The following is a 25,986-nucleotide window of genomic DNA, read 5'->3' on the forward strand; positions in this document are numbered from 1 at the left end:
AAAGTTATGTAGTCTGTGATACACTCAGTAAGCCCATTGATGTCCTCGGCGTGAGGCTCACAGAGTGTTTCCCAGTCGGTCACCTCGAAACAGCCCTGTAGTTCCGCTATTGCCTCCTCTGACCACCTCCTAACAGTCCTGGTGGTCACAGGTTCCCTCCTCACAATTGGCACATAGCGGGGGGTGAGGTGAATCAGGTTATGATCTGACCTACCAAGTGGGGGGAGGGAGGAGGAGCTGTATGCATCCTTGACGTTAGCATACAGTAAGTCTAAAGTTTTCTCTCCCCTGGTGGGACAGTCCACATATTGTTTGAATGTTGGTAGTGTATTGTCCAGTGATACATGGTTGAAGTCACCCGAGATCACAATAAAGGCACTCGGGTGCTGAGTCTGTAGCCGAGCTATGGCAGAGTGGATAGTGTCACATGCAGCTGTGGGGTTAGCAGAGGGGGGAACATAAACAGCCACCAAGATGACGTGAGAGAATTCCCTGGGTAAATAATACGGCCTGAGTCCAACAGCACACAGTTCAGTGTCCGGGCAACAAATCCTTTCTTTGATTATGTTGGCAGGGTTACACCACCGGTTGTTAACTAAAACAGCAAGCCCACCTCCTTTACGCTTACCGCTAGCGATGCTGTCCCTGTCCGCCCGAACAGTGTGGAAGCCTTCCACGGAAGCATTCTCATCGGGAATGACCTGGTGCAGCCATGATTCGGTGAAACACATCAGGCTACACTCTCGGTATTCCCTCTGACTCCGTACCAGTGCTGAGAGCTCGTCGATTTTACTTGCCAACGATCGCACATTTCCCATCACGATAGACGGCAGACACGGTTTAAACCTCCTCCTCGCTTCGAGCCTCCGCTGTCTCACCGTCACCTTTTTTCTTCTCTTCTGTCCTTGACCTCTGCATCCCCGATGTGTTTTCCTCCAAATTTCAGCTGGTACTTCTGCGGGCACTTCTGCGGGCCTGGCCAGCGAGCCGGCCGGCATCAGGGCGATCAGCTGATCTCTGGAGTAAACAGTCCGTGCGTGTAGGAGATGTGCCGCGGTCCCGTTCCATGATAAAAGTAACAGTTCCACGGCCACCAGAAGAACAAAAACTCTCTCAATCCACATGATTGAGTAAGAGATAGAAAACGGAGGAAAATACAAGTCAGAAAAAAAAAAGAATACGTAAGAAAAAAGAGCTAAACTAAGAGAAAAGCAGGAGCGACTGTAACAGGCTGCACGCTGGTTGGCGCATGCGCACTTAACAAACAATACTGTTTGTTCTTGGTCTAAACAGAGCGCGTTGTGTGTGACATCTTCTTTTGCGCATGCGGGCCGCTTTGAGCGTTCACACTAGAGCGCGTTTGCTGTCGCATTTTATTTGTAGTGTGGACGAGGAGACAAAAAAATCGGATTTGATCAAAAAATCGGAATTGAGCATTAAGACCTGCAGTGTGAACGTAGCCTAAATGACCTGGAAGCTGTTGCACTGTCTGCACCTGTAAACTCCAGGACACGTTTACAAACAATTTTCGTTGTTATTTGCGCTGCAGCTGCAGGTTAGGGTGGAGTTACTGTGTGTGTGTTTACAAGTAGTTTTAAACCTTGTGATCCACAAAACAGCATAACAGTAAAAGAAGAATTGACTGCGTTACAGTCAGTGCGGGAGCGGCGGCTTTGCTCGTGCGCGATTCATTTGCAGTTTGGACGCACGTGAACATCTCCTGCCCTGATACACAGCAAAATCGCCAGTGTTAAATTGACACTGTGAGTGTTAAATTTAACACTAGAAAAGTGTCTATATGTGTCCACTCTTTTGAGTGTTAAATTAACACTTTTCAAAGTGTTATATTTTTAACAACGAGCTAGTGTTATTTTAACACTGCACAGAGTTAAAAATTAACACTGAGTAACACTGACCAGTGTCAAAAATATTCTACACTGGTGTTAAGTGTTAAAAATTAACACCGAATAGTGTTGGTGGTACTTTACACTAGCCCTGGTGTTAAAAAATTCAACTCTGAATAGTGTTAATTTTCTAACACTAACACTAGTGTCAGTCAAATCATTAATACCACCAGATTACAATAAACTCCCATTAATCTCTGATATCTCTACTGCTACAATTAACCCCCAACATCCACCCATTACAAAGAAATACAAGACATTAACGTTCCAAAATACTTTGTATTCAGATACACCACAAGTAAACAAGTCATACAAAATTACAGTATGGGACAATGTACATTTTGTCATCAGTGCCATTTGAAAATTGCCTATCATAAGGTCTATAGTACACCAGATCATCTACAGAGATCAGTGCAAAGACATCTAATCCATCCTCAATAACAAATGCATTTAAGTGATCATTGAAATATACTGTTGAGACCTTACAAGTTAGAAGATAAGTATTGAAATCGCTAACAATTATACTGACAATCTTACTGAACAAAGGCATCTCATTTTCAACACCAGAACAAACATACATCCCAACTTGATATTCTGTACCATAACTTTTGACCCAGGAAGTTGTAGAAACAATAGAAGAAACATCAAACATTTTATTCAGTGCTTCACTGCCTTTTAAGCTGCTGGCCAAGACTTCATTAATGGGGCCGAACTGTAATCTTTTAAAATAAAAATTTTCAAAATGAAAGGCTAATTGATTCTGATGTTTTTTTACTAGTGTTTTTGTGATATTTTTAAAGTTCTTTACAGATCTTTTGAAGAACTTGTGCTTTGCTTCAAATCTCATGCACCACATATGTATGAGTGGCCCAATTTTTCTAATGCAGCGTGGGTAATGGATCATTAGATGGTGCTTTGGAATCAAATTCCGTTCTGGAAAGAGAGATTTGAAAGCCTTGTGATGATCGGCAATCAGATGTTTCAAATAGCAAGTCATGCCATGAGTTATAATGGGTGAAAAAACAATGTTCACAATTTGAACTAACAAAAGTAGCAAGTTGCAATGTCCATCATTTCTGCAAACGATATCTCCAAAAATCAATGGGCTATTCCGCAAAAGACACCATGACTGCACAGCATTAAGCCCAAGATCTTTGCTGTTGTCATCCAGTTTTAGCCCACCTGGCCTGTTCCTTCTCTGTGCATATCCGTAGTTAAAGCTTATAATTCTCTGTGACAATGAATTCAAGGATATTAAGAGGTCTTAATCAAGTACTGAAACACAAGCTTTAACTCATACTGCACCACTCCCTCTAGTAGATCATGCATTATGTCTACAGCATAGTTGTCTGAAATATGGAACAGCCGAAGTGAATTGAGTAAACAATTTCTTTTTACACCAAATGTTGAGGCCAAAGCAGGATTTTGTTGAATGGCACCACAGTGTTTGTAATGAAGTTCTTTGGAACGCAGTGTTAAGCCTACATGATCTTCACTAAAAACTGACTGCAACTCTGTCTTATCAGTTAAACAAAATCTACAACAATAGTTTGCACTAAATGATTCAACAAAACCAAAAATGCTATGTAAAGCCAAGTTGTCACCTGTAATCTGAAAAAGCGAACCTCTCACAGGTGTGGCTGAAAAGGGCACTTGCATTCCTTCAGTCTCTAAAATCTTTAGATCATCAACAAGTGGCTTTAGGATAGGATCAAACCCATATTTTTTTAAGTCTTCTGAATGAAAAAGGGCTACAAGATGAATGTTCATCACCACAGAATTTAACTCTGGTGGCAAATTTCTCAAAACAAAATAAATACAACCAAGTTTGTGCACCCCCTTTTTTGAGCCTAAAGGATTAGCAGTTTCAAAATCGTCATAGTAGAGCTGGATCTGGAGAGCATGTTCTTGTTGTGAGAATAAACTGTGATTTTTGAAGTAGGAGCCGTCATTTAAATCTCTGTACAATCCCTCCATGTTTAGTTTTTTTTTCTGGAAACTGCTACAAAGTTCACTGTTTCGAAACATAGATGAAAGGGATCCCATGATAGGAACGTACATGAATTTATCATTGACAGGAACTTGCCTGTATGTCCCTGTTGTTCTATCTTTGCGTACATCAAAACGCACACCAAGAACATGCTCTATGGGTTCAACTATTTTCCATTTTTGCTCAAAATATCTTATCCTTTTAGATTCTGTGTTAAGACATGAAAATGGATTTTCAAGCTGATCAAAGCAATCCTCAACTTTTTCTAAGGTTTCTCTTGATGTATCAGTTGACAAACAGTCGACAACAGATTGTTTTGCATGTGCATGGATGTCATTAACCAGTTCCTCCAATGAACCAACTAAACACTGTACAGTACTTTCAGGAACTCCTGATGATTGTACTTGAGCAATAACAGAGCTGCACATGTTCAGTATTTGCCTTTTTTCAACTGGAACCGGTGTAGTTATTGTCATGGGATGAGCCACATTTACAGGCTGTGAAACAGAGGTTCCATCGTTAGGTACAGGCTCAAAATTGTTGATGACCTCAGAGTGAACGCAGTCTCCATGTGCTCGGAATAAGTGCCGCTTGTAACCAGAGTACGTGTGAAAGATAAATGAACATCCAGGCTCTCCACAGGTCAAACGTAAAAACTTTCCTGGGTACAAACCATGCTGGAACTTCAAATGTCTAAATAACACTGAGCAACTTGTGTGGTGTATCTTGCAAATGTAACAGATGAACATTTCCAGTCAAAGTGCTGAATAGTGGATATCTTTAAACCGTACAGTGAAGACTTCCTCTTGTTTCATTGACCCGAGGACTGTCCTTCACGCTGCCAACATCAATGCCATACACTTGATGGTCTGGATGAATGTGTAGAAGTTGTCCAATGCCTTATCAAAGGACACGGCAAATTAAAAAATGTGCCTTGAAAAGTTTTGCCTTGTCAAAACCTGCATCTCCCATCTGTGTCACACAGGGAATGACCTTTTGATCTAGGACAATGTAGAAACTTTGGGTAGAAACTTTGGATGATGTTCTTTCTTTCTCCAACCCACAGGACGAATGGCTGAGTGGGGCCAGCCTTAAGAAAAGCCTCTGTGCTACCTCCCACCTGAGGGAGAGAAAGAAACCAAGTGATTCACATTAAACAAAATTGATAATCTGATGTTGAGGCATTGCTGTTTGAAATTATGACAATATTAAAATGTTTCACTCCGCGCGCACAATTATTTTTGTTTCAATGTGTACATTTAGTTTTAATAGAAACAATGACATGTCAGTCCTGCAACACCAAGCTTGTCTGGGATAGATACATCTGCTGCAGGTTGGATCACCTTGCCATCTTAAAATATCAGCCGTTGATAATTTGCATCTGTTCTCATCAAAAGAGAAATATACAATTCTAAAAAGCATACCTTGATGAATTTCATTAGGTGGTGAGCAGCATCTGATGTGCTAATCTTTGAAGACGTCCTTCCCTTAGATGATGGAGTGAAGTGAAGCAGCAAAAGAGGGCAGCCGCCTCGCAGTCCCAAACTACAGAATAGAAATTAAGATCATCACAATTACTGTCATTTAAAGGATCACAGCAGTCATTTTTCCACGTTATGTAATACCATGATGACATTTTAGACACCTGATAATTTTTCTAATAAGGCAGTTTTCCAGCGCCTTGGTATAAAAATTCATTTCTAGAGACTTAAAATCTTCTGGCCACCAAGTGAAGTAGATATCGAGTCATAACAATAGTAAGATTATGTAACTTTTTTTGTGTTCAAACTACATTAAATGTCATTTCAGGTTTAACATGTTTGTAAGCTTGTTTTCATACCATACAGAAATGAGTGATATATTGTGTTGTGGGAATTAAGCAAATGCTGTAAAGGCATGCAAAATCTACCATTTCCAACTTACACTTACCAGCCTCGTTAGAGTAACGCTGTGCAGAAATGAGCAGCTCATCCAATTCTGTACTCTGGGACAGATTTTTGCAATCTTTGATGATCCTTGGCTTGAAGAATGTTGGCCACTTTGCAAGGAACTTACCAGACACTTCCTCCCCAAAAAACAGCATTGTGAAGTCTTGGTCAATCTTAAACACAAAGTGTAACAACAGAAACAACACATTAACAAGAAAACAAACAAAGGAACCACAAAGCAGTCATTAAATTATTTTATGCCTTACCAAGCCAGGTGTATCCAGAAATCTTGGGAAAAGGTCCAGGACAGTAGAAGCTATGGCAGGTTCTTGAACCACTTTTTGCCTATGTTGAAATGTCACCTTCATGTTGTCTTTGACATGTTTCATGTCAGTTGAGTGCCTCTTCCTTGCATTTATCACCTGACAACGGCCTCACATTTGAACACAAGTTGCGAAGAGTCTTGGGGCTGTCTTGAAAAGCTGACTTTGATTAGTTCATCTCTTCTCGGGAACCAGCATATCACCACCTGCCGAGAGTAAAATAAGGTCCAGCATATAACACCATTTCTTTGCAAAATATCTAGCATGTCTAGTCCCTTTAGACTGAGTTAAAATTAATTTTGTTAAGAAAAACATCCTTGATCCATTTTTTAAGTAGTACAAGCTGTGTAACATGACTGCAATACAGTATTCTCTCAACTATCACAGGGGTTAGTAGGAACCATATTTCTATTTTATTATTTTTTATATATTTTAAGCGATAAAAACCCTCCCCACAAATATTCCTGACAATGTAGCGTTTGGTTTGTTCGTTTTTAAATTTCAAATATTGTATAACAAGACAAAACTGCAAATATGAACGCATCCCCCCCTCTCCCTCTTAACTAACCGATGCCTTTAATTGAACTACCAAATTAACACAATGGTCCTCTCTTTCTGGTCAGACACTTTGCAGCACTTCTGCTGTAATTTTATTCATATTTAACAAAATAAAAATGCAGAAATAAGTGTACACATTAGTTTTTGACTCTCACTGAACTAACAAAGCCAATCCCTCCACATGTTTGTACTCTCTTGTTACCTCGGCCAGGTCCGCGGCTCTGAACCGTGGTAATGACACCTCTGGCCAATACGCTGGGTTGTCGGGCTTGTAGCTTTACTGTCAGCGAACACAGTGTACAGTCGAATCTAAACAGCTTTCTTACAACCAGGCACTCATTTTGGCGGCAGTGGTTATTATTATATTTACATGCTCTCTTCTTCCATTTCTCATCGGTAACAGCTCTTACTTTCTCCCTCTCTCGCGCTCAAACACACAACGGGAGGGGCAGTTCCACACGTTCTCCCCGCAGCACGGACTACACTACCCATGAGGGCCGGTAACACTCTGCCCTCATTGCCTTTATATTAAATCATTTTTGGCTAATGACAAAAAAAAGTCACTTTAAGGGCCAAATTGCATTATACTTCTTCACCTCACCTGACGTGGGCCGCAAGTGGCCTTTGGGCCACGAGTGGCCTCTGGGCCGCGAGTTTGAGACCACTGACCCTAAGGCTTTGGCAGTTTAATTCGAAAATAAATAAAAGGCATTTAATAAAAACTGTGAAATATATTAACATGTAATATTCATTACAGTCTGCCAATAGCCAGATTATGCTAAATGAATATTAGGAAAGAAACTGGTACTTTGCAGAGTTCTAGCTAGCAGTAGCCCAGCTTAACAAAAACAGTTAAAATTCAAATATGACACTTAAAGATGATGTATTTTGATATAAATACTATTTCTTTTACTAGTTATCATGTTACTTGTTCTAACATCAATCTAAAACTTAATATTTAACCGAATAAAACTTACCGCATCAGCAAGAAAAAATGGCGACCGAAGATTCTGGATTGCGAAGCTCCACAGGAAATGAAGGTGTGGTCTAATTTAACACCCACAGTGTTAAAATGCAGTAACGACTAAAATCTACACTTACACTTTTCAGGAATCAACTCCCGATGTGTTATTTTAACTCGATTAAGTGTTGAACTAACTCGGAACTCTGTTGAAATCTACTAACACTGAAAAATCAACACTGGCATTTTTGCTGTGTAGCGGCTGGAGGAGGACTATCCTCCGCCTGTGAGCGCTTTGGCACGAGCGATGTGCCCACGGCAGCACCCGCTGCTTGTTGATAGTAAGAGCAACAAGCGCTTTCACGTCAAAAGTCGTCATAAATAAGCCTCCAATAACACCAGAAAAAGTCGCCAGATTTGTCGCTAGTCGCTTTTTAGAAAAAAAAAAAAAAACGACGCTAAGGGGGGTTTGAAAACTCTCTAAATATAGCGACAAAATCGCTAAGTTGGCAACACTGTTTTCAGGGTATTTAAAAAAATTCAAAACAAAACAAAACCGTGCATCTCAATGTGTATTCTCTGAGCATGCGCAGAATTACGCACAGCTGTCATGTGATCCTGTGATCCTGTGATCGAACAAAGGATCAAAGGCTCAAAGAGCGCTGACGTCAAATTCGCAGCCACGAAAGTCTATAAATAGGGATCAGAAGCAGCAATTTTAAAATCAGTTTGTTCACAGCCTTCAAACGTTCGACCAGAGATACATTTGGAAATATTTCTAAGCCTTTTCAGAGTCACTGTGCACAGGCTCCAACATGCCTGCACAAAAACGCCAACAAACACAAAAAGATTATGCTGCCTGTCCTTTGTGTTCTGGCCGGCCAATCTCTCCAGGAGAAATGACCACGGATGGTGTCTTATCAGTCCAAAGAGCATTACATGAAAGTCAGAAGGAAAAATCTGACCTACATTACAAAATTAAACAAATTGAAGAAGAGAAGCTTCAACTAGAGGAAAAGTGCAGACAACTGGAAGCACGAAATAAAGACCTGGAAGAAAAACAGCAACGCCAGCCTGATATAAAAATGATCAATGAGGGCTCGGGAGTGAAGTTTGATGAAGGACGAGAGAAGATCTTTTCTCGTTTTCTTTCATCAGGAACACAGAGTGCTGAATTAAAAGAAACATCTGCCCAGCTTCAACGAAAGAAAGCTAATATTGAGGAGATACAGTGGGATCTCCAAAACATTGAGAAACAGAATCAGGTGCTTCGAGGAAAGCTCAATGAAGCGGAGAAAACAATTGAAAAAATCCACCAACAGAAGACTGAACAGGAAATACAAATGCAGGACGAACTCAAAGCCATGCAGAACTTGTACAACGATCTGATAGTCAGGTTTGGTGAAACAAAGTGCAAAAATGAAGAGCTTCTTGAAGAAAAAAAGCAACAGGAAGAAGAAAAACGTATTATCCAGGACTTTGAGAGAAGGCATCTAGAATTGCAAGAATTTTATAATAAAGAACATGACGAAACACTTAAACTGCAAAGAGAAAAGGAAATACAAATGCAGGACAAACTCAAAGCCACACAGAAATTGTACAAGGATCTGATAGTGTGGTCTGTTAAAACAAAGCTCAAAAATAAAAAGCTTCTTGAAGAAAAAAAGCAACAGGAAGAAGAAAAAAAGCAACAGGAAGAAGAAGAACGTATTCTCCGGGACTTTGAGAGAAGGAATCTAGAATTTTGTAATGAACTGCAAAGAGAAAAGGAAATACTGGAAAAACGATGTTCAAAGATGCAGCGTAGGATTGATGGAATGAAGAGGAAACACTCAGCGGTCATTAAGGAGATGTTGTTGAAGTCCAGTGACTTGAAGAGCCAAATAATTGAAATGCAGGCACAAAAGCAACAACAAGAGAAAATACATGAAGACCTGCAGCGTACGAGTCAAGAAATCCAGAGAAAAAATGAGCTGTTAGAAAATCTAATGGAGGAGGCAGCATACAAAGACCTGACAGAAAAGCTTAGAAAAAAACAAGAAACCTTAAAAGAAATGGAGCAAAGATGCCAGCAACTCGAGCAGCAGAATGCAGAAACAAATGATCAATTGAGAACCCTTATCCTGGAGAACGAGCTCATGGAAAAATACCTGAAAAAGAAGAAAAAAGGCTGGTTCTGCCGCTTATTCAGATGATTTAGCCTCGTCCTCCTCCACCTGTGATCCATCTTACTTTTCACCTCTCCTGTCCCCCCTAACACATATTCTCCACCTTCTTCATCTTTTTTCTTTTTTCACCCTCCCCCCCCCAACCAGTCCCAGCAGTTGACTGTCCCCTCCTGAGCCTGGTTCTGCTGGAGGTTTCTGCCCGTCAAAAGGCAGTTTTTCCTCCCCACTGTCGCCTCGTGCTTGCTCAGAGGGGGTTGTTGGGGTTTTCTCCCCTCCTTCTTTCCCCCCTTCATTTACTTATTTGCTTGTTTAACTTTTCTTTTGTTGTTTCTGTAGTTACTTGTTTTCCTTTTTCCAACTTATGTAACAAAATAATAAACCAATTGAATTTATCCTTTGAGTATTTTTCATCTAATCTTTACAGAATTAAGCTCTGTCTTTTATTTGCTTGTTAAAACCCCATCAATGGTGAAGTAAAAACCCTGGGATATGGTTTAAAACGTTGAAATAGACTAACCAGCTAGTCTAAAACTAAGAAACACTTAAATATTACGTTAAATTGAAAACAGTTCAAAAGAAATATCCCCATTCGAAAATGTCATGCGATAATCTCATTGGCTTATGGAGTGATGATCATCACTCCAGCACTTCAATAAGGCTGATAGAAGGGTACAAAGAAAGGGGCAAGGCAAACTGATGCAAAACTAAACTTTAACCTAAACTGGGTGAACTAAAACGCAACATGAAGAACCCTGACATGAACATGAACAAACCTGGACATGAATACATGAGACCGGAGTGAGAGTAACAGTAACATTAAGTGTCTTGTAGGTAACAGAAATGTAATTTTAGTCTGCAGTAGTAGACATCTACCTCGTGTGGAACTAACAGTGTCAAAAGGTGAAATGAACTATTTCCTGAAACATTGTACAGCTTAAGCTGCTGCACATACTGATCTCACGCATGGAGGTAAAGCACAAGCAACTAGGGCTAATCTTTTAGGATAGTAAGTTACTGGCTTCATTTGTGGAAGAAGTGCTGTTAGTTATTTCACAGTCACCTGGCATTTGTGCTGTTCACAGAACCACAAGTCCATCGCTGGACCCCCGGTACACAGCTGTAATAACCCCCGCTGACTTCTTTTACTGAGGTTATATTTATCAGTGTTTTATTTCCTGATGTTCTTATGTGTCCTACGTGTTTCAGTCGCCAATTCTGAATTATAACTAACATTAAAAACATGTTTAAGGAGGAGAGAGAGCAAATAAATCTGTTTAACATCTGATCTTTGGGTTTTTGTTCAGTAATCAGCGTGACCTGTGTATAAACGCATAAAAGAGATAACGTTGGTGTTTCCGTCATGTAGTAACTGCTGGCTTTAACTGTACAAAGGTTGTTCGACACTATGAAACACATACAGACTTCATGATGTTCGGCTAATATTTTTATTGTGAATATTAATCATGAGGGTAAACGGCCCTGTACACCACGGAGCGAGGTCAGCATATCCACGATATCCTCAGCTCCATGAGTTAACACAGAGTTTCCCAGCTGACTATCTAACTGCCAACTATTCCAGAGACGTGAAAATATATAGCATAAAGAAAAGTGTAAGAGACTCAGCAGCAGATTAGAATAACAGTTATACATTTAATAAATCACCAAATGAATCCAAGAAACGAGCAAACCTGTTCCGACAATTTGAGTTTGTAACTTTAACCTCAGCCAAACCGATTTGCTCAGTTGTAAATAAAACAGCGAAGTAAACGTGACCCGACAGACAGAACCTGAGTGAATGAAGTCATGCGTTTAACCACTGAGAGCTAAAACTAAGGTGAGGTTTCAAAGCTGTGTGCCGGTGATTGGACATCAGCCGCTGATGAAGCTGCTTCGCCTATAAAGTGCTCTGTAAGGAAACAAGCTCCAGCAGCTCTGGGAAAACACTATATTTACTTATCTTGTGCAGAAAAATGCGCTGACATTGCTTTATATCGAGCACCGGCTGCCCAGTTACTATCACTAGGTAACGTAGGCGTGTTTCTTGAATTAGCAGCAGGTGTTAAACAGCTGACTGATGAGGAGGAGGATGCATGCAGGTAAACTGAGGGTCTGTTGAGCTGATCGCTGGTTTCATGAGAAAAATGTCAGCTCGTTCTTTATGCTCCTGAACCTGAGGAGCTTGTTTCTCCAGTCTCAGAACCATCTACTGATGTGGTCCCGACACAGGAGAATCTTGGTCCTCAACCTGAAGAGCTTGATTCTCCTGTCTCAGAACCGCTAGTACTCATCATCAGCGGTGATGCAGTCAGCCTCTCTGACCAGATCATATAGACCAGGGGTAGGCAACTCCAGGCCTCGAGTGCTGGGCCCGTATCCCTAAAGATTCTCTAGCAGATCATTACATGAAGGAACCTTTTAAAAAAAACAAAAAAAAACAAGCGCGTCCATGCACACAGGTGTACACACGGGTGATCACACCCACAAACTACACCCTTTTTGGCTCCTACCTCAAGGCACACTGTGTTCTGTTGATCTTATGTGCTGCACAATAATGTTTAACATTTAGTATTTACTGTCATATTCCCATATATCATTGTGATGCTGTTTATTCTATTACTCTTGTTCTCTTCTGCTTGTTTTCTTTTTTCTTTCTCAGCAGGTGATCCAGGTGATTGATATATGCATTTTTTTTTTCTCTGCTCATTCTGTTGGTTTTTGGTTTTTGCCCTTCTCCCCCGTCCCTCTTCTCAGCTGTTTCTCTTTCCCTCTTTCTTTCTCCCCTTCTTTCCCCCAGTCAAGTCTGTCCCGTATTCAGTAAGTGAAAATAAAATAAACAATAAAAGGTGAATCAAATGGACCATTACGGCAAGGCTGGGATGGTCAATTTGGTAAAGTAAATCCGTTGGGCATCTTTCTTTGCCTTTAGACAGCAATTCTGATGGCAAAAGAGCCAAACGGGACAGGCCAAAAAAAAAAGAAAAAGAAAAGAAAAAAAAAGAAGAAAGTTTATTCATGTAGTGAATCCTATGTATGTAAGCTGAAAATTTAAATAGTTGCTGTTTGTATTATATAATTTAGTTATTAGATTTTATGTGGAGTGAATAAATAAAAGTATATTTATGGTGGCCCCTAGAGACAAAGCACATACAAACTCCAAAACATGTACAAACTCTGAAGCACGTACAAACTCCAAAACACGTACTTTATATATTATTGTGTTGTGGTTTGCAGTGTTTTGTGTTGTTTCACTTTACATTTGTTTAAAACAAAAAAGGTGAAAATTTAAATAGTTAAAAGTTCAAATGTAAATAGTTGGTTTATGTATTTTATAATTTATTTATTAGATTTTATGTGGAGTGAATAAATAAAAGTATACTAGATACAAAGCACGTACAAACTCCAAAGCACGTGAAACCTGCAAAACACAACGGAAGTGCTCTAGGATCCTAGTGGCTACACAAGCCAGGAAGTACCAAGGACCAGATTTGGTGTGTGGCAGTAACAGGTAAATGAACTTTTTTTTTTTTTAAATTATTTGAATATATATGAGTGTTTGTGTATAAATACACAAACCATACACATATGCTTTCAATTGTGTAATTTAAGTGATCTAGGTAGCTCTGTTTTGGAAGTTCAGTTAATGCTAGCAATGTGTTTTGGAATTTGTACGTGCTTTTTTCTCTAGGGGCCGCCGTAAACATACTTTTATTTATTCACACTACATAAAATGTAATAAATAAATTATAAAATACAAAAACCAACTATTTACAATTCAACTTTTAACTATTTAAATTTTCAACTTTTTCCTTTTAAAGAAATTTAAAGTGAAACAACACAAAACACTGCAAACCACAATACAATAAAATATAAATTGAAATGTGCAAAACAAAAAGAATATGCACATTCTCTGTCATATAGGCCAGGGATGATTTTGGGGTAGAGTGTTTTCTTGCTTGGAATTGCATACATAGGATTGACTGCATGAATAAACTTTCTGAATCCTTTATCATCTGGAACTGAAAATAATTGTGGATGATTACTATGCCTTTCTAATGTGATGATGTTGTCTCTTATTGTTGTCCTTGGCTCTCTTTCACTCTCTGCTTTGTCTCTAGGGGCCACTGTATATGTTTATATATAAAAATATACAAATAAAACCACATTTTTTTACATTAGTAATTCTATAATTTTATATTGTTGGTGATAATAAATTAACTGAAGGCAAGGCAAGTTTATTTATATAGCACAATTCAACAACAAGGTGATTCAAAGGGCTTTACAGAGACATTAGAAACAAAAACAAATAAAAAGCATGATTTAAAATTAAGCAAGAAAACAACCTAAAAAGCCGGTTGGGAGCCAAAAGAGCTGGTTCGGCTCGGCTCACTAAAAAGAGCTGGAATTCCCATCACTAGAACAAAATGCTCAGTTTTGCTGGGAGAATGATTAGAACTTTCATCTCCAAGATGAATTCTTTCAACATGAGCACTGATACCCGTTGCTTCACTGATTCAGAGGAGGACACTAAAACTTTAGATAGTCAAAGTGTCCAAAAGATCAACTGGATCAAGGACATGAAAGACCCATGATAGGCTCCCAGGATAGCTTAAATACTGCAAATTTGAAAACTGTGGAATTTGCCATCAAAAAGGCTGTTGAAGAGTTTTTACCAATTTTGGATCAACCTAAGGATCCTCAGTATAACAAGGTGCAATCAGAAACAACTGAAGAAAGTGAGCTCTTGCAAAGCAGCTCACTCATTCAGTTGAGGCAGAGATTGAAAATGCTGCAGAGAGTGGCAAAGTTATCACTCCTACATCATTTCAAGAGAAATTTTAAGCAGTCGTTAGAAAACAACTCGGGTAAGATCAAAATATTCTTTGTGAAGCAATTTGGAAAAGCAACAATTCTTCGCATTGCCAAAAACACCAGGGCTAAATTTCTGAGAAAGGGTAAAGTTGAAAGCAGTGAATTGCTTGAGCAGCTTGTTAATGATACCCAGGTGCTCACAGACATGCTCAACAAATATGCTTCTCAGGGCATGGCATCTGAAACTCTACCTGATCTTTTCAGAAGAACATACATAAAAAGAAAGACCAAAGTTTTCTTGGCACTCATGAGATGGTGGTTATAAACCCAGGCTGAGAGACATGGTCTGAGCGTAATGCTTGCAATACTTGGCACACAGACAACAACAGAACCACAGACAACAGCATCCCAGTTGCATCTTCCCATTCAAAGCCGGACCCTTTTGCACTAGAAGATCCGGTACGTAAAGCTTACATTCAAATAACCATTCACAAATTATTTAGCCGCATAGCTAAGAAATTAAACATGAAGTGCATTTGTGTATGCTCACAGAACATCCAAAATTGGCTTCTGAAAGAAGTATGAGGCGAACTCCAGGCTAAAAAAAACTTACAGCCCCAAAACCCATAAATAGGACAGGAACTGTGTTTGAAATAGCAAACTTGGAACTTACATTTTTCACGCTTTCAACGTGAAAGTCCATTTAAGACACGTTCAACTCAAAACCTAACAAATAATCATTTAACCCAGCCTAATATACAAATATTATAAATTGAAAAAGAATTCCTAAATACAGAGAACATTAAGGAACTGACAGCAGCTCGTGTTTGTCCTGTCATCAAATCTTTTTTTGAAAACATGACAGCCGAACAGTGGCGTTCCATTAAATCAGGAAACCCCGACATAGCCACTAAGACTCTTCTGCCAGAGGCCATTATAGAGATCATTGAAACTGCGTCGAAACACTTTCAAATGATCGCCCAGAATGCCAACATTGACGTGTCGGAGGAGACTGTTTTGGACAACATGGGTACCATACTTCCAGAGCCTTTGGCAGAAACTTTGAAAACAGATGATCAGGGCCACAAGGATAGCACTGAAAACTCAGAGCAGCTGTTTGCTGAGGTTGTGCTGAGTGTTCAATCTGCACAGTCTGCTGACACCAAAACAAGCTTCACTTCAGGAAGTGAGCACATCATTCCTCCAAAACATCTAAACAAAATTATCAGTTTTGGTGGGAGAATAATTAAAGCTTTCATCTCCATGATGAAGTCTGTCGGCATGAGCAGTGACACTGTTGGCTTCACTGATTCACTAATTTACTTTATGACTTAAATAAACAGAAATTATCAGTAAATTAAACAAAATGCCATTTTTACTGTGTAAGAAAATGAAAATGATATTGTAAATTGTGGAAAATATAAACTTTTCGGTTATCAACAGCTTCATGGTAACTTTACAGAAAAACAAACATTTTCCTTTATTTTTCAGGGCATGGGCTGCAGTCTGAAGTGGATTAATCCTGCCTTTTTACATCTCTATTTAATATTCAGTATGTTGATGTGCATGTTGGATATTCTGTTATTCAACTGTGCTTTTATATTGCTATGTAAATGTGATTAGCACTGTTGTCCCTTACCAACTTACAAGAAAAAATCAATATAATCAACGTTTGCAGGCTTATGTGGCCTTATAATGATAGAGCCAAGTCCAACTTAATTGTTTATGTATTTTAAAATTTCACAATCACCGTACAAATATGAGTGTACAGGAAAGCAGTAAAATATCTGGAATTTAGGTGTCACGTCCGGTGTGGCAGACATGTGGAGTTGTAGAAAGGACCCAAAAGGTGGCAGCTCTGGTGCAGGTGAGTATTTATTTACAGGAGTGGGTACAAACAGCAATGGTGGGTGAACATAAAACCGGAAACCTAAACTGGGTAAAACTAACAAAACAAACCAGAAATGAAGATGCAGGGAGGTCCGGGGAAATACATACGGAGAGACGCAGGGAGACCGAGGGGAAACAACACAGACGAACCAGCAACGACTAAGAAGACAAGACTTAAAAACACTCAGAGAGCACAGGGAGATCACACACAGGTGGGGGACACAGCTGGGAGTGGTTAACTAGGGAGGCAAACTGAAAACACTCACATAAGATGCAGACCTTCAAAATAAAACAGGAAACACATACACGCAATGACACAACACAAAAACTTCACGCAGACTGGGGAACACATAGGAACATGAAAACAAAACCCAGAATAATAATAACTACTAAAACATAAACACGGAGTCACAAACTCCGGATTATGACATTAGGCAAGGTTAAACCATTGAAAAGCTCAGTATACTCCTACTATACACAGTTTATGTAAGATGGTGAAATATTGTTTTTTTCCCCAAAATTACCAAGAAATACCTAAATTTACTTACAATGTAATAATTTCTTCATTCGCATATAAAACATGAATTTATGCATAACTTAAAATCACTTACACAGTACTTCACATGACTTCCAGAATAGTCTCTCCTTACCTGTAAAACATCTGAAGTCATGTACTTACTAAAATTACTTATTTACTACCGAAGATGACTTACACATTACATACTTGAGTGCATACTAAGTTAAGTACTTGTGCAGTACATAATTTGCTTACAGTATAACTATTTCTAGTGTGCCTAGCTTTAATTATTTGTAGGTATTTAATTGTAACTGTAAATAACATACATGGAAATTACATTTAATTATGTTCTTAGTCACGTGTATTATAATGTATTACTAAAAAGTGCTTATTTTAAGCAAATTTCCCACTTGTGGGACTAATAAAGGTTTATCTTATAAACTTAGCCACAAACTGTCTTGTGTTCCAGCCTAACCTCAGCCGACCTGTCTCACTGTTGGATTTCTCTTTCTAACATAGCCATGTTATTTATTTTCCAAGTAAGTAAATAAGTAAAACTTTATTTATAAAGCACCTTTCAAGATATAAAATTACAGAGTGCTTAATAAGTACGTCGTAGGAGCCAACAATGCATAAAAAAACAAAATAAGAGAAATTAATAAAAAGCTGATTTTAAAAGATGTTTTTAACTGGCTTTTAATAAGACCTTACCAGAGGCAGGTGAACCAATGCACTGTAAGACACTTTCGAACAAAGGTGTAGTTAAAATGTCCAGAGAGCAAGAAAAGGCTGTCATTGTACCAAAAAGCTTCGTTACTGTTGCAAAACTGCCTAAGATAACAGGCCGAGCTGATGTGACAACCGTCTGCACAGATGCTGAGGAAGAGATATTATTTCTTACATTTCTGACCTTAAAACAAAAAATGAAAGAAAATATATATACAACATGAAGAGTCTTTAGATAACGTGCAGATAACATCAGTCTACCCAGTGTCATAAAAACATTTTCACAGTTCTGCCCTTTTACTTTATTAGTTTATTCTGTGGCCATAAGGTTTGAAAACAGCCTCTGGAATCTTATATCCTCTTTCCAAAATGCTTCAGTATCAGAGGAAACAAAACAAAAGCTCAAGAACAAAAATGTGGAACTAAAAATTTATTTTGGTTACCGCTCGATCTGTTTTCATGTTTCATGTTAGGTGGGACTTGTGGTCCTCCTACAAAAACTGTGTGTGTCAGAAACAATCAGTTTACCGATCTGTTTGCTGCATTACTGATTTCACAGATGTAAATATACGCACTGAAATATAATGAAATGAGGCTCTCTAGCATTCTGTACTGAGAATCATTATCGTCGCAGCATCAACATACGCGCACACATGCAGGATAAAACTTCACGTTTCCACACATTCAAACCTTCCTGCTCCTGTTTGAAATATGTTGCTTACTTGCGATGATTTTACATCTCAACATTTGTTTTTGAGTGACACAAATAAGAAGATGAGGCAACATTTCCTTAAGTTTATTCAGAGATCTAGCATCAACGCTTGTAAACTTTAAAAAAACTGCAGCAAATAGAAATCTGCCTCTCTCCACTTTGTTTTACCAGATCTCCTACACCTGAATGCCAAACCCAAATGGTGTTAATGTCATGGTCCTGGGCCATGTTGGCCCAGTATTCTTAGTTTTCATGTATTTTTGTATTTTGTTCCTTATTTAGGCCATGTTTCCTGAGTTGCCCTGGTGTGTTATTCCCTAAGTGTTTTCCCTTCGTGACTCTTACCCCCTGTGTGCCCCTCTGTGTAGTCATGAGCCCTCGTCTCTCTTTGTGTTTATTCTATGTTTTCCCCAGCCCGTTATGTCTGTGTTTTCCCCGTGCTCTCTCTCCTCCTGTCTGAACCTCTGTACTTCCTGTTTTACTTTGCCCGTCTCCCGCCAGTGTGTTGTTCACTCCTGCCGTGTCTTGTTATGATTATCAGTGTCACCTGTGTTCCCCGTGTGCTCCCACTTCCCTCGTTAACCCTCTGTGTATTTATGTCTGCGTCTCCCTCAGTTCTGTGTCGCGTTCTCCCTCATGCTGCGTGGATTTCCCTGTATCTCTCTGCGAGCGTTAGTTTACTTTTCCCAGTTTAGTTTTGTATTTCCTACGTTCTGCCGTTCCAGCATTAAAGCTGTGATTTTTTGAGTTCATCCCCGTGTCTGTGAGTTTTGCATTTTGGGTCCTCCTCCTGCCTGCCACACAGCGATCCATGACAGTTAACCTATGGAGTGAAAATGCAGATCCTCATGCATCAACCCAGCACCTCAGCCTACCGAGCAGAATGTGATAGCCAACAGTATCAAAAGCTGAGGCAAGGGCCAACATGAGCAGCACAGAACAGTAACACTTATCACTCTGCATCAAAATGTTTCTTGATACTCTCAGACTTCTTTCTTAAATAAATGTGTCTTGACTAATGTACTCATAGTAAACTGGTATATTCACTCAGAAACGTTTCTGGAGCTCTGTGTGAAAGTTTGGGCGACGAGTTTAAGGAAGTGAAAGATGAAATTTACAGACACAGCAAGCTGTTAATATGAGATAAAGTTCAGCACTGGTTTGAGTAGAGGAAGTAAAAGCTCACATACAGATTTAATGAAAGCTAAAGTAACTTAAGAATTTCCATATAGTATTGGTTCTTGTGTCAGTTTTACCTCTTGTTAAATGATGTGGAAAAGCTGTTGTGGTGAGCAGAGCTACTCAATCTTTTAGTGTTACTTTAGTCTAAATAGACTGGAATCAGCCGTTATGGACTGTATTCATACCGCACAGCAGTCATGACCTCTGTGTTGAACTTGCAGCCATGGTTGAGGTGTGTTTGCGGTTCAGGACAGCACAATGAGACATCACACGCTCCTCTTCATGATAGATTCCTCCATGTAGACAATTACGGCACAGTGAACTGAACCGGATTACTGACACATTATCAATTACTCAAATATTCTAAAAACAGGTCCATTGCCTTTGTATTGGTGTTTTTTTTAAGTATTTGAGCAGTGAGTTTCTGTCACACTGTGCTGTGTGGATTGTTGATTAACTTTAGCAGAGCCAAATATAGGATGCAGGAGAGGCACGAAACTCAAAGGAAGCTTTCAAAGCTGATAGTCCAGGAAGCAAACAAAGTCCAAAATGCCCAAAACACACAGGAATAATATCAGAGTCCAAATACCAGAAGTCGCAAGGGATGCAAATACAGGACGCACAGAGCGAGGAAACTCACAGCTGCAAAAATATCACGACAAAGGAAGACTGAGAAAATATATACAAGAAAAAGACAGTTAACATAAGAAGAAGAAGAAGAAGAAGAAGTTTATTTGTGTAGCAGTTTTGAAAACACACAGTTATAAAATGCTTCACAGTTTGGACAAAAAAACACATTACAATAAGTATTACATATTATACATGCAAACTCAGAGACGTAGGCAGTGTCTAAACTATAGGAACAGCTGCAGATAACTAATTAAATATTAACTAGAGCAAAGATAAACAATAAACCCAACCCAAAGATAATTTATCTTTTGTGTGTGTGTGTGGGGGGGGGGGGGGGGGGGGGGGGTGAATAAGCCTCTGTCATAACCAGGTTCAGGGAGGGGTGAAAATGAAATGTCCCTAAATGCCAGAAACTGCGTTTTTTGTCCCTGGTCAACCCCATTAGATTAAAATGTCCAAATTCACAGCATTAAAAAGCGTGTTTGCAGCCTGCTGTTCACAGTTTTAGACTCCATATATGGTTTTCCACTTCATTACAACTGTACCGATTTTTTTTCAACTCCCTTTGTCCTGGACACACAGAAAATGTGACCTCCCTGTGACTTCACATTTGCTGCTATCTGTCTAATCTTGCAACACTGAAAGGAGGGGAAAGGAGGGGACAGGGACACTCGGGAGAGTTTCTGTTTACAGAAATGAAACTTAAAGCAGCTGCTGACGTCTGAACCAGTAAACTGAAAGTTACAGAGCTGAAGTGGAGCCTGCTCAGACTCAGAGAGGAAGCAAAGAGATAAACACATCCACACAGCGAGGACACTCACACGCTTCACTGCAGGGACGCTCAGTGTCAGGCATAAAGATGAAGCTGCTTCTTGTTCCCTTTCTGATGGTTATTATGGAGGTGATTGGTGGACCAACTCCATCTGAACAACCAGATTCATGGCCAAGAACAACAGGTACACACACAGAAAAGAATGTGGTTAAATGCAAATATTATTACCAAAATTGCAGCAGTGAAAATATTTCTTAATTAAAATCATGCGCATGCAGTAAAGACAAAGGACTATAACAATGGTCTTTATTAACAATATTTAAAGAGGCCCATGTGATATGCAGTCAGATTTGCTGTTGCTTTTATTTTGTGTAGATTGCAGCTGAAGGGTCTGACTCCTACGCTGCTTTTCCAAACTCTGCAAACCACAAGTATGGCTGCAGCCGGAGAGCCAAGTGCTCTGGTGGAATAATGCTCTGAGCTGTATGTTGGGGCCCAATCATTCAGGACATACAGTAATGTGAAAAAGTGTTGGCTCCCTTCCTGAAAAAGCTGCTCGATATTAAGGATGTTTAAGGATATATCTCTGCAGTTAAAGTGAATTCGTCTTGTCACAGTAGTGAAAATCTGATATCTTTGTGTCACTGAGTTCTCATCAGCGAGGACTGGAGCTCCACACGTACCTCTTTATTTATGCAGCTTCTAAAAACAGAAGATAACCTTTGCTCCACTGTAAAGCCCAGCTGCAGAGCACTGACTGTTTGCTTTGCAGCACACCTACCTGTTGTGCTCACACACTCTGTCCCCTCCTGCCCTGCACCTCAGGTGAGAGAGGTTAATTAGCAGATGCACACCAGGTGCTCTGCGCCACCTTTCCATCTTACAGTTGCATCTAAAACCGCACATCCGTCCAGTCTCAAACAGGCTGGAGTCACATTCCTGGCTTTAATTATTGCTCTAGTCCACCTTCATCCTGGATGATGGACTGTTCATAAAAGCACTTATATTAATGAGTAAAAAGAAATTTTCATATCATGTTGACCACTTGTTTGTGTTTCTGTCTCCAGGAAGTTCTGCACTAGATCTAAGAGGGAAGATGTTCACTTTGTCTCGTAATTATGGAGGTGTAACCTTCTACCCGCCCTATTATGATTCTGTCTCGCCTTCTACCACTGATTACCCAACCAGAAGACACAAAACCCGTTCCTGGATCCCCACCACACCTCCCACCACCAGTCCCTGGGGCTCCACTCGTTACTCCCCCCTTTCTACTCCTTCCTGGACCACCAACCGTCGCTGGACCTATCCCTGGACAACAGAGAGTCCAACTAGAGGTGAGTACAGTCCAACATAGGTACAAAAATGTGGTAAATCAAGTGTATGTTGTATTTATTACAAATTTGTTATAAATTTGTATGCATGTGTTCAGATGAGATTCAACTATAGAAGCTGTTAAGTTTTTGCTCTTCTTTGGTAAATTTGTGATCCTGCTCTCCTCCTGTAGGTGTGTCCGTGTGTCTGCGTTACATGGCTGACAATTTACAGTCCGGCTTCCCGCTTTTCACCCTCAGTCCAAACAGATCCCCTCTGAGTTTGGTGGCAAACCCTAACTCATATGGCCTGACATTTAGCGGTTACTACAACTATGTGTACCTGCGGCCCCTCATCAAGTTCTGGCCAAACATCGGATTGGACTTCTGGACCAGTGTGTGCCTCACTGTGGACACCAGGAAGGGTGTGGTACAGATGTTCAGCGGCTCAAACATGAGCATCAGGAAGGTGCTGCCGTCTCAGGTGAGAACAGGGTTGAAATCGGCTTATAGGCAGATATAGCAGACTACACTTATGGATTGTTTCCATCCACTTTCTTAAACATTTTGAATGTTTAAGTTATTGCTTCATGTGTTTCTGTTTTATGTGTTTTTCCCTCCTTCTGTAAGAAAAACTGTACATCTGTAAACCGCTTGAGTAGATGTACTGAGTTATGTTTTGTTACTGGGTCTGTTGGAGGTGCTCATTTTAATTTCTGTAGCTTCACACTGTTGCAAATCACCTCAGTGCAAACTGGGAATCATCAAAGATGACAACAGATAGAAAAGAAGAACCAAAGAAAGAACAAATGCAAAGAAACAAATTGTTAAAATGATGAGACGATGAATCCTTCATTGCAGATATAAATGCTTAGACTCTAAAAGAATACAGGCACCTTACTTATTTTTATGTAATCATCTTTAATTTCTCTCATTGTCTCTATTATGTCTGTCTCCTGTGTGTGTGTTCAGTATGTGTGGTCAGGTGAGCCTGTGATTGATTTCCCAGGTTTTGATGGTCAGCTGACAGACATCCAGATGTGGGACTATCCACTCCGCTATAAAGAAATCTTCTACTACATGAACAGAGGTTATTATGGGTAAGATCCTGTGTGTGTGTGTGTGTGTGTGTGTGTCTGTGTGTGTGCACGCACATCGACTTACGCTGAACTCAGAGAGTACTCTAACAGGGAATCCATTTATAAACATATTCAAACTTAGGGCGTAATGACACTCGATTACCTGTACCTTGCCCAAGCAAGTTTGGTGTCCAAAGTCCAGTTCATTGGTCCAGCATGATTGTTGTGTACCTTTCCCAGGTGTATTGTGTCCCTGGAGAGGTGGGCACAGTGCATTTGTGATAGATAACAAACTGCAAATGGTTTAACAGTAATAAGTCTTTATCAAATCAGCCAATGCTGCAGTGGCTCTTCGTGGTGTGGATTTATACTTGTCTGCTGATGTGTCTTTGAGTGAAACTCGAGCACCATTTATGTTGGACTTCCTTTTATGCTTGTGTAATAACAATAACTAATAATGCTCCTGTGTTTTTTAGGTCTTACAGCGGCTCCGTCCTCTCCTGGTCCTACATCAGATACTCTCTCAGAGGAAGAGTAGTCATGGAGGACTCCTATGGTATGCAGGCCAAAGAGCCAATCAGGAAAGTGGGGCGAAAGCACGGACCAAAGAAAGACAAGCTGAAGTTTTTCAGCGTGGAGAAGGATGGAATGAGTGAGGACCAAAAGACCCAGGTGTTATAAGACGTAACAGGGGCATCAGCACAAAAAGAAAAGCAAAAAGAGTGATTCTTTCCTTCTTTAACACTGATCATATGAAATTAAAAGTATGAGGCTTTTGCTCCATGTCTTTCTGTTCATTCTCCAAAAGCTAAACTTCCTCTAAAGTAACCAACAGCAAAGAGTCCAGCTCAGCGACTTAAATTAGTGGAAGTGAGGCCTCACTCAGCGCACTGAGTTAGCACTGCAGTGTCCACGTGCCACGAGCTACAGGTATTATGAAGGAGTCGTCTATCCATAAAGACCAAATGGTATTCATACAAGGCTGTAAACACGTGTTCATCATACTGACTGGAAATTGGCAACCACCAGGGATGAGAAGTATGCAGCTGGTTTGGGTACACTGTCCAAGGAGTTGAACTGCATGTACTCAATACTGTATACAAGCACTCCATTTGAGACACAGATTTAATTAATGCCATCTCAAAGCTAATTCTTTTCATTTGTATCCACTGTGGGGTTTGTTTGTTTTTTACATCTGTGTTTTGTTAAAGAAAATAATTAAAGAGGTGGTAGACAGAATCTGATTTATTGTGAAATTTATCCATTGAGACACTTGGTATTGTGAAGCTTAAGTCTACAAGAAAATACAAAGAAGGAAATTAATTTTAACAAACTTCAAAAAAAGTTTTACTTTGTTTGAGATTATTAGTTGTATTAACATTTTTAGTGGAAAAACAAATTTGGGGCTGAAACCCATCCCAGTGAGTGATGGGAAACTAGCACTTATTAAGTTTAATATGCATGCCTTTGACGTTTGGGTGGAAGTATTCAGAGTATTTAGAGAGTACAAAGTCTTCCGAGAAAGACCCGAGCCAGCAGGGGGGTTTACACCCAGGGTCCAGTTGTTCAGAAGGTGCAATCTAAAAAAAATGATCCAGTTTTGGTAGTCCTTTTTGGCCTTCTACTGATCACGTAATCCAGATTGTAATCAAGAGATGGCAGGAAGACAGTTTTAATATGAAGCAGGGTTTTTTGTTGCAGTTTGATTAGGACAAGCTAACAAAGGTACTTAAATGGATTTAGTGAAAAAAGACTAAAATAAACTCTTCAGCAACAATTAACCCTTTAGTACAAGGCAGATCTTACTCATCTGCATCTGTGTTGGGCCCCTACAGATCATTAAAGACCAAAACGTGACTCTAAAGAAATCCTTGCCCTCGTACAGCACTGGAGAATCTTTGATAGGAGCTCCTCAGAAAACAAGCAAGAGATCCTTTACATTTTAAGAAGTCAGTTTAATGACACAAAACAAAACACACCAGTTAACGTCAGTGACCCCACTGAACGAGACATGTAGCATGAAAAATCCTCTGACCTCATCCAAACAGCAGCCTTTTCAAACATTTAATCAAACAGCGACATGCTGCATGAGTTTTAGCAGCAGCCGTAGGTCATCTGCATCAACCTTTACAAACATTCAAAAACAGCTGCTGGATGAATTTTGTTTCACTGTAATACTGTTTCAGAAGCAAAAACAATGTTGTGAAAAATGCACCACAGGAAGGCCACTCAAACAAGTTCAATAATCATTTGCTTATATTAAAAAAGTAGGTCAGCATGACTTTCATCATAACGAGTCTCATCACCACAGCTGCAGTGCTTCAGGCTGTTAGAGCGGTTGAGCGTAGTGGTTATGGCTTCAATTTAAAAAACATAAAATAAAAAGTCAATGGAGCAAAAATGCATATTTAAAAACAATGGCTTTGAGACATTTTGAATTTGTAGTGTCATTTTTCTCTACACTTTATATTAATTTGAGGGGAAAATGCCTCTGAAGGAGACTTTTAAATCTAATTTCTACATGTGT

The 25,986-nt window shown here is 39.7% G+C and overlaps 1 protein-coding gene and 1 long non-coding RNA gene across 2 annotated transcripts; one reads left to right on the forward strand and one right to left on the reverse strand.

Moving 5' to 3' along the window:
- Positions 1–2,079: 2,079 nt before the first annotated feature.
- LOC146632498 (uncharacterized) lies at positions 2,080–8,158 on the reverse strand. The gene is made up of 5 exons (XR_014906198.1): positions 7,681–8,158; positions 6,089–6,351; positions 5,824–5,995; positions 5,319–5,439; positions 2,080–5,014 (listed from the first exon to the last, which is right to left on the reverse strand). It is a non-coding gene; the product is annotated as an uncharacterized LOC146632498 (long non-coding RNA).
- Positions 8,159–20,980: 12,822 nt separating this feature from the next.
- Positions 20,981–24,688, forward strand: LOC146632499 (uncharacterized). Its single transcript, XM_085354435.1, has 5 exons — positions 20,981–21,254; positions 22,138–22,404; positions 22,575–22,864; positions 23,353–23,480; positions 23,936–24,688. Exons 1-5 carry the CDS (start codon positions 21,158–21,160, stop codon positions 24,138–24,140), a joined length of 987 nt encoding a protein of 328 aa, XP_085210561.1. The 5' UTR covers positions 20,981–21,157; the 3' UTR covers positions 24,141–24,688.
- Positions 24,689–25,986: the final 1,298 nt, after the last annotated feature.

Source organism: Diplotaxodon limnothrissa, linkage group LG5 (assembly GCF_057381915.1).
Source record: "Diplotaxodon limnothrissa isolate DT_005_m linkage group LG5, D_limnothrissa_male_GT1.1, whole genome shotgun sequence".
Classification (NCBI taxonomy): Eukaryota; Metazoa; Chordata; class Actinopteri; order Cichliformes; family Cichlidae; genus Diplotaxodon; species Diplotaxodon limnothrissa.